The following is a 9454-nucleotide window of genomic DNA, read 5'->3' as shown; positions in this document are numbered from 1 at the left end:
TTCTGGTGAATGGCGGAGCAAATCTCCCAAACCCACCCAAGACTCTTAATTAATCCACATTAATCCCTTTATTGACCCTGGCCCAGTCCCTTGGTCTTAGTGCTCAAGAGCCTCTCGGTAAGAACCCAGGCCCTAGGGCAGGGATACTCAACTTGCTTTGCCTGGGGGCCACTTTCGTGAAATGATAGAAGGCCAGGGGCCAGTTAATAAACAAACAATATACATTTGTCTGTAGGGGATTGTAGGTTTTTGGGGTGTCAGCCGGAGTTTAGTCTGACAATGTTGTGCACACCGGATAGTTAGTTAGGTTAAGTTAGTTAGGTTAAGTACATACATAAGTGCCTGGGTAACGAGCAGACGGCGGTATTTGACAATTTAGCAGCTAAATCATAGATTATTGAAAGATATTCCATATTCCAGACTGAAATGCTATAACAGAAGTGGAGTATTGGCCAGAATGACATGAACATTTGGACACTTATTCAGCGGCTATCTTGCATGTTGTGTTCAGGTGAGTTATTTTTTTTTGCAATTCCATCGCGGGCCGCAAGTTGAGTATCACTGCCCTAGGGCAACAAAGCTGAGCGGTGGGGGGGGGGGGGGGGGGGGAGTGGTCAGGGTGGAGGTGGAGGTGGTGCTGGACCTACACTTGCATGGCAGATGAACTTGACTAGTTGCTGCAGTAGTAGTCCAAGACCAGGCACCGCCTGTAATAGACATTTAGACAAAGTGTTTGAATGTGAATAATACATAGTGATCTCTGGAGAAAGCCGCTAACTGTCACGCTCTGCTGCTTCATGGATGGCCTTAATAGATCACTTGTGAGAAGCAAGCGGAGCAGTACAGCTAAAAGAAAACGGGGGGGGGGGGGGGGGGGCAACCTCCCTTTATGGTTCCCTGAAAGCCTCCAGTAAAGCAACTGCCCAACTTTCTGTCTGTGTGAACGCATGTGCCATGCATTCATGTCTACATGTAGGTAACGGGCAGGGCAAGATCGCACAACCGGAGGGGGAAAGAGAAACGGAGGGGAAGGGAAAAAACAGGGAAAGATCATAAAATGCAGAGGAGCCACCGCAAGAGAGGAAAAAAGCAACACACACACACACACACACACACACACACACACACACACACACACACACACAGACAGACAGACAGACAGACAGACAGAGAGACAGACAGACAGAGAGAGAGAGAGAGAGAGAGAGAGAGAGAGAGAGAGAGGAGAGAGAGAGAGAGAGAGAAATGAATTGAATCGCTACCTTTTTTGGCAACCTCCATCTCCTCCTCGGTCCAGCGAGAAGTTTCTCCGGTTTCAATAGCGCCAGCTAAATCACAGAGAGAGAGGAAACAGCTAAATCACAGAGAGAGAGGAAACAGCTAAATCACAGAGAGAGAGGAAACAGCTCCATCAGTGCTGATGGACAGAAAGGGAGACCGGCTGAGAGAGAGAGAGAGAGAAATACAGATGGAGAGAGCGACAGTCCTCTCCTCGGTCGCCTCCTTCTCATGGCCACTAATCTAATAATCTGTTTACATTCAAGGGGCTGCTGAGACCTGCTCCCTCACTCGCACTCTCTCTCTCTCTCTCTCTCTCCCTCCCTTTCTCTCACGCTCTCTCATTCTCCCTCCCTCCCTCCCTCCCCACAGCCCAGGACAAGCCCTCCCCCTCGCTAATCCACAGGGGGAGGGGCCTTGGTCAGCTGATCGAGCGCCAGACAGTGGAGGAGTGGAGAGCCGTGCCTCCCTCTTTGGGAAATGGCCTTGGATGGAGACAAACAGACAGATAGAACAGCCAGCCCAACACCCTCCCTCCCCTTCCACTGCCACACACACACACACACACACACACACACACACACACACACTCCCCCTCCTTGCTTGGGCTTGGCCACACAGCCCCCCTCCCCTCCAGAATTCACAGAACAGGAGTGCACGTTAGCGTGAAGAGGGCTGAGTGAACCCTGGCCTACACTCCTCCATGGCACCCATTCAGATTGTGTCAACATTTGGACAAATATAGCAGCAGATGAACCCTTGACATTAACAGGAGGCTCGCACCCCCCCCCCCCCCCCCACACACACACACACACACGAACGGATCAATTCTCACTGTTGAGACGGCTCCTAGCGAAGGTCTAGCGGCCATACACTCTGTTACACCCAGTCAAACAAATGTCTGCTGGACTGGGCTGCCCTCTCCCGTGGCAAAGACTCACATGTCCTACCCCATGACAGCTGAGCTCCCGCTGGGGTGGACCATTAACATCACGTAGGCCTTTGAAGAGTTGGAGCTATGAAGAAAGGGAGAGGGGTGTGCACCCACAATGCAACACCTCACCTGACAAGAAGAGAAACATCCCTCGCCCTACCCCATGATTTGAAATGAGTTCAAACGGCTGAATCAGAGTCCGCCCTGGCACCGCTTCAACTGGGCAAGACTGACAGATAGCTACCCTTTAGCGCCTAGCACACTTCTGAGAAGCAACCGAGCCGGGGGGGGGTTACTCGAGAGCGAGCACACACACACACACAAAATCCACAATGTAGTCGGCTCAGGGAGAGTGCACCGGACACAGTCCCAGGTCAATCCCCGATACGCCGACGATGTGGCCAGGAGAGGTCAGAGGGCCGAAGGATTGCAAGGACACACCGCAGAGGGGTTAATATATCACATTTGGGCGCAGACCTTACCTAACTCAACAGACTGTCGAGAGAGGCAGAGCTCAACAGACAGTCGAGAGAGGCAGAGCTCAACAGACAGTCGAGAGAGGCAGAGCTCCACAGACAGTCGAGAGAGGCAGAGCTCAACAGACAGAGGAGGGAGCAGGCAGAGCTCAACAGACAGTCGAGAGAGGCAGAGCTCAACAGACAGTCGAGAGAGGCAGAGCTCAACAGACTGTCGAGAGAGGCAGAGCTCAACAGACAGTCAAGAGAGGCAGAGCTCAACAGACAGACGAGAGAGGCAGAGCTCAACAGACAGACGAGAGAGGCAGAGCTCAACAGACAGAGGAGGGAGCAGGCAGAGCTCAACAGACAGACGAGAGAGGCAGAGCTCAACAGACAGTCGAGAGAGGCAGAGCTCAACAGACAGACGAGAGAGGCAGAGCTCAACAGACAGAGGAGGGAGCAGGCAGAGCTCAACAGACAGACGAGAGAGGCAGAGCTCAACAGACAGTCGAGAGAGGCAGAGCTCAACAGACAGTCAAGAGAGGCAGAGCTCAACAGACAGTCGAGAGAGGCAAAGCTCAACAGACAGTCGAGAGAGGCAGAGCTCAACAGACAGTCAAGAGAGGCAGAGCTCAACAGACAGTCAAGAGAGGCAGAGCTCAACAGACAGACGAGAGAGGCAGAGCTCAACAGACAGTCGAGAGAGGCAGAGCTCAACAGACAGACGGGAGAGGCAGAGCTCAACAGACAGACGAGAGAGGCAGAGCTCAACAGACAGACGAGAGAGGCAGAGCTCAACAGACAGTCGAGAGAGGCAGAGCTCAACAGACAGTCGAGAGAGGCAGAGCTCAGCAGACAGTCGAGAGAGGCAGAGCTCAACAGACAGTCGAGAGAGGCAGAGCTCAACAGACAGTCGAGAGAGGCAGAGCTCAGCAGACAGTCGAGAGAGGCAGAGCTCAACAGACAGTCGAGAGAGGCAGAGCTCAGCAGACAGTCGAGAGAGGCAGAGCTCAACAGACTGTCGAGAGAGGCAGAGCTCAGCAGACAGTCGAGAGAGGCAGAGCTCAACAGACAGTCGAGAGAGGCAGAGCTCAACAGACAGTCAAGAGAGGCAGAGCTCAACAGACAGAGGAGGGAGCAGGCAGAGCTCAACAGACAGTCGAGAGAGGCAGAGCTCAGCAGACAGTCAAGAGAGGCAGAGCTCAACAGACAGTCGAGAGAGGCAGAGCTCAACAGACAGTCGAGAGAGGCAGAGCTCAACAGACAGTCGAGAGAGGCAGAGCTCAGCAGACAGTCGAGAGAGGCAGAGCTCAACAGACAGTCGAGAGAGGCAGAGCTCAACAGACAGAGGAGGGAGCAGGCAGAGCTCAACAGACAGACGAGAGAGGCAGAGCTCAACAGACAGTCGAGAGAGGCAGAGCTCAACAGACAGTCGAGAGAGGCAGAGCTCAACAGACAGTCGAGAGAGGCAGAGCTCAGCAGACAGTCGAGAGAGGCAGAGCTCAACAGACAGAGGAGAGAGGCAGAGCTCCACAGACAGTCGAGAGAGGCAGAGCTCAACAGACAGTCAAGAGAGGCAGAGCTCAACAGACAGTCAAGAGAGGCAGAGCTCAACAGACAGTCGAGAGAGGCAGAGCTCAACAGACAGAGGAGGGAGGCAGAGCTCAACAGACAGTCGAGAGAGGCAGAGCTCAACAGACAGTCGAGAGAGGCAGAGCTCAGCAGACAGTCGAGAGAGGCAGAGCTCAACAGACAGTCGAGAGAGGCAGAGCTCAACAGACAGTCGAGAGAGGCAGAGCTCAACAGACAGACGAGAGAGGCAGAGCTCAACAGACAGTCGAGAGAGGCAGAGCTCAACAGACAGAGGAGGGAGCAGGCAGAGCTCAACAGACAGTCGAGAGAGGCAGAGCTCAACAGACAGTCGAGAGAGGCAGAGCTCAACAGACAGACGAGAGAGGCAGAGCTCAACAGACAGAGGAGGGAGCAGGCAGAGCTCAACAGACAGAGGAGGGAGCAGGCAGAGCTCAACAGACAGAGGGGGGAGGCGAGCAGGTGGCGGAAGAGCACAGAACACTTCAAACACGGCAAATTAACTATAGAGATTAACACAAAGACGAGCTTAACGCAGATGACTTGGGAGATAGGGCTGGGTGCCGAAAGCCAGTACCACTATGGTACCAGTACCTTTACAAGCGGTACTACCAGTACGGTTTGTAAAGCAGAATTGGGTGGCTCATTTAGGTGCCGTGCCCAGTGCTCCGATACCGCACGCAGCCACGTAGCTTCACTAACCTTATCATTTGGAGCATGCCACGCATTGAAATCCTCTTTAAATAAAAAATAATCCACTTTAAATCTGTTCTAAATTAATAATTTATTAAATTATTAAATTAATTGAATTACTCAAAGTATCGGTTCAGGCGCCGTTTAGGCATCGGTGCCATTTTACAAGTATCGGTTTAGCGCCGGTGTCGGGAACTCACGAAACGATCCCCATCCCTACTGCCAGCGAGAAAGCAACAGAGACATCAAAGCGAAGAAGAGCTCTTGTGCGTGACCGAGAACCATGACAACAGCTCTAGCAGGAGGCAGTGCATTGCCATGGTGACGGACGGAGCAGACAGACCTGCAGCGCCTGTCTGACACTCAGCAGAGAGTCAATGAGTACCTGAACCTGTTGAACCGACTGCACCACGCAAACAAGGGCTTGAACTTCTACACATTTTTAAGGAAGGGCGGGGGCGGGATCTCAAGAGTTTTATTTTGAATGTTGTCAAGCCTTGTTCAGCCACTTCTGTTGAGGTGCGCTCTCCTCCAGACTGAGACATGAGCTCTACTATAGAGAGCCCCAGGGATGACGTATTTTTGTAGTCGGAACGCGGAGGTCCCGGACTTCCGGGTTCTTCACCGTTTCTGCCTATGGGATTTTTGAATGGGTTTTTGGCGCGATGCTTCAAATAAGGTCTGTGGGCAACGCAAGCTTAAAGGTCCCATTCCGTGCAAAAGCTGTTTTTACTTGTAAATGCATATATACTGCTGTCAGCCCTCCCTGTAATGAGTGGTCACACACTCAGAACTGCCACAGTTGGATTTGTCCCTATCCAGCGTCCCCCTGCAGTCTCCTCCAAGCCACACCCCCAAACGCTTCGTTTGCCCAGAGGGGAATTGGGACGTCACTAGCTTCCTCCTGCATACTGCGCGGGTCTCTCTCACACAAGCTACCTGCACCATTTAGTCTATAGCCACAAAATTAACACTTCTAGCTGGAGCGACGCCAACTGTACGTGATGCAGCAACTGCAGAGGTGCATTCGGTAAGTCTAGGCATTTTGAGATGTCCTCTTTAGCGTAGTACCGTTAAGTTAACGATAACTCGCAACCTAGCGTGCTGGTCCACAGATGCTAATCTGATTGGCCGCTGGGAGCCTGGGGCGGGCTCTCCCTCAGCGGCCAATGGGAACTGTTAGTTCTGAATATATTATAGAAACAGGCCATTCTTGGGAAGCGACGAGATGAGGAAGTGAGAACTCCGTCACAACAAACGGGGTTGCTATATTTTCGACAGATTAATCCAGAATCATGTTTTATGGACCAGAGACACACGTTTTTAACACATTGACTGCCAGCCCTTTTTTCAATGCTGTAGGTAGGTTCTGCCAGGTTTTTTTTTGAGGATTCTGGCTCATTTTACAAGAGCCGAGGATTCTTTTCTGTTAAGACTTCGTGAACACCAATCATCTAAAAAGAACTAATAGAATGTGTGCTTTCTCTGTCTAAAAGAGTTAGTTTGTAGAGTTAGTAGTTATGTAAGCATTAGCAGTTGAATACAGCATGGTTTCAGCGTCAGAAAAATTATTCAGAGATAAACGGCTTTTTGTGAAATTCGATAGAACAGTCACTTTAACCATTCATTTTTGGCATCAGTAAGAGTCAGACATCTAAACAATAGTTTTGAACAGTAATTTCCTCCATAACAGCAGGAAACCCCCCTCTGCTTCCAACTCCTCCCTCCGTGTGTGTTCTCCTCCTGCCTCCCTGGCTCTCCAGCGGGCGTGTCACAACGAAGTTGCGTTTTCGCCATCAATTTTACAGTATGAGAACGGCTTCGTTGCGCTTTTCCGTCCAGTTTTGGGTCGCCTCTTTCTACTGTGGAGAGACATGTCGACACTCAGTGGGTCGGTAAAATAGATTATACACATTCAATACCTCCAATTCTGGTGTAGGAGACGTAAAAGGGGTTGATCGATGTCCCACCGTCAAAAAAAAAAAATGTTTATGTAAGCCGAGATATCTCGTCCTTGGCACTCAACGGTTGGATTATGTAAGCCGAGATATCTCGTCCTTGGCACTCAACGTGTTAAGAGGTTACAGCTGCACGAATTGGGACCTTTAATCAAACGGGAACCAGTGTTCAGCGGGATAATCTTCACACATGAGGACCACTTTCATGACTTTTGAAGCATAAATGCGAGCCCTAGAAGTAAAAAGCTCGTGCTAAGCTAATCCACAACTACACACAGTGTCGCATAGGCTTCCCCGTCACGTCACCACTCAAACTGGAGTGTTGTTGATGTGTGCGCTGCTGTGCACTGATTACCCCGGGCAGAACCAGGTGAGGGAAAGAGAATTTCCGTGTTCGTCCTTTGAAGTGATGACGTTAATGACGTATAATATCCCCGTCGACTCAACAGTGTAGTCTCATTTAGCCGTTTGCTAGCTAGCTGCCCTTTTAACGGCACGTAAAAGCTTAAAAACTCATAAAAATGGTCCTCATGTTTGAAGATTATCCTGCTGAACACTGGTTCGCGTTTGATTAAGCTTGCGTTGCCCAGCGACCATTAGAAGCATCGCGCCAAAAACCCATTAAAAAATCCCATAGGCAAAAACAGTGAAGAACCCGGAAGTGTTAGCGTCAATGTTTTCCGGACTCATTCCTGGGGCTCTCTATAAGGCATAAGATAAGATATCTGTGCAACTGGGACCATTCTTTGAACCCATGTATGATACAGCATCCCCTATAGGCCAATCAGTGACAAAACTTAATTTCTGGATCAATGAGATATAAAAAAATTAAAAAAAGTCAAAGTTCTTTGCTTCGATAAGAAATTATAGCATGACATGTAAGATTCTCAAAATAAATGTGCTGTCATAGAATGTACCGAGCTCTGGGCAGCTGATTGTAACCGATGACATGTTATTGCTATTGCTCCCATTACTAAATTAGGTGAAGTTATTGCATGATGGAAGTAGGGATGCAGCGGTATACCGTTTGAAGGTATACCGCGGTTTGAAAACGTAACGGTATCAAAACCACTAAAATTTGCCGTCATACCTTCCCCACAGTATCAGCTGTTTCCCCAAAACAAAGTGCCCAGGTCGCTTGCAGAGTGCAGCTTACGCGGCCCCTCCCCCTGGTTGCATGCCAACCTAGAATAGAGCACAGTAGAGAGGAGCCGCAAGGACCCCCCTGAACTTTCCCCCATCTAAAAAGACGACATCGGCTGTATGGGAATATTTCGGCTATTGTAAAAACACAAATGGTCTGCAATACCGCGATACCGTGACATTTTTGTCCAAGGTTATCATACCGTCAAAAACTCATACCGTTGCATCCCTAGATGGAAGGCAGGCTATACTGTGTTACCCGTTGTTACAAAAAGCATGGATTGAGCATGTGTGAGGTGTGTACTAAGCTCCAGTCTGTTGTTCAGGTGAGTCCAATGTAATGTTATATCCAAATCAATTAAAACAATTCACCCTCAGATACTCTATCCCAGGAGTTATTTTGTGATTACGTGTTTTTGGTGAACCTAGTTTCAATCTACCGGTACTTCTACTTCAGATAGGGAAGGGATTTCCTACATTTCCCAGAATGCCTTTTGACAACCCTAAGAGAAGGTCCATTAACCTTTTGCTTCAATCAGAGGGGGGTGTACGGGCCTATGAGGTGGCTGGACACCTAATTCAGGAACATTGGGGTGGGTCTATGGTACCCCTCAATCAAAAACACAACATGGCTTGTGGCTGCAATGCATTATGATCTACTGAGCCTACAGTCGATGGAGAAACTGCCATCTATTCCTCTTCTGGAAGAAGACTTAAGTTTCTCCCTGGAAGACTGTTGAATGTCGGCACAAAATGGTGATTCTATAGAAAGAAGCCGTCGCTCTGTGATTCTAACTCCAAAACCTGACGTTTACTGTTGGGGTTTTGAAATGTTTCAAACCTCATTCTAGCTCTGTTGGAAATACCAATTTGACATCACATGGTCTATGTTGGCCAGTTACATTAAGTGAAGTTGGGGAGAAAATGGGAGGTGGGAGAGCACAGAGGCACAATCAGTGTGGTGGTTTACCTTTATTAGCATCAATGGCAGCTACTGGGGTCTGGGGTTTTATAGGCTCCTTCATGGCCTTCTGGGCTGGATCAGCTTTAGCCAGCTGTGGAGGCTCCGGCAAGGCGGGCTCGGGGCCGGTGGGCGGGGCCTCCTCAGCCACCACAGATGCAGCTTCATTGGCCATGGAGCGCGTGGTGATCCTTCCCTTGCGGCGGCCCTGGCTGTTGGCAGTCTTCCTGCCACGCGGCGTGTTTTGCTCCTTTCCGTCCTCGTCCTCCCCACCGTCACACTTGTCTTTGTCCTTGCCAATGTCCCTGTGGTTTGGGAAGGGAAAGCACAGCTTTAACCTTTGCATATCTGAATGAGGAAGATCAGTGGCACAGCAAAAAAAAAATCCATTCCATTTCGATTCAGCAACAGTATTTTCAGAATCGGTTTTTCCTGCACA

General features: G+C 49.9%; 1 protein-coding gene across 2 annotated transcripts in view; it reads right to left on the bottom strand.

Moving 5' to 3' along the window:
* The window catches only part of ncor1 (nuclear receptor corepressor 1), an 82808-nt gene extending 73671 nt beyond the window's left edge, over window positions 1-9137 (bottom strand). For both annotated transcript variants that reach the window (XM_083645340.1, XM_083645341.1), the window contains exon 1: window positions 9025-9137. In XM_083645340.1, the coding sequence (XP_083501466.1) occupies window positions 9025-9036 (12 nt within the window). In that variant the 5' untranslated portion in view covers window positions 9037-9137. The remainder of the gene's footprint in view (window positions 1-9024) is intronic.
* Between the last annotated feature and the right edge of the window lie 317 nt (window positions 9138-9454).

Source organism: Poromitra crassiceps, assembly GCF_964638095.1.
Source record: "Poromitra crassiceps genome assembly, chromosome: 1".
Taxonomy (NCBI): Eukaryota; Metazoa; Chordata; class Actinopteri; order Beryciformes; family Melamphaidae; genus Poromitra; species Poromitra crassiceps.
Note: the sequence above shows the minus strand (reverse complement) of the source record. Positions and strands in the feature narration are given on the sequence as shown.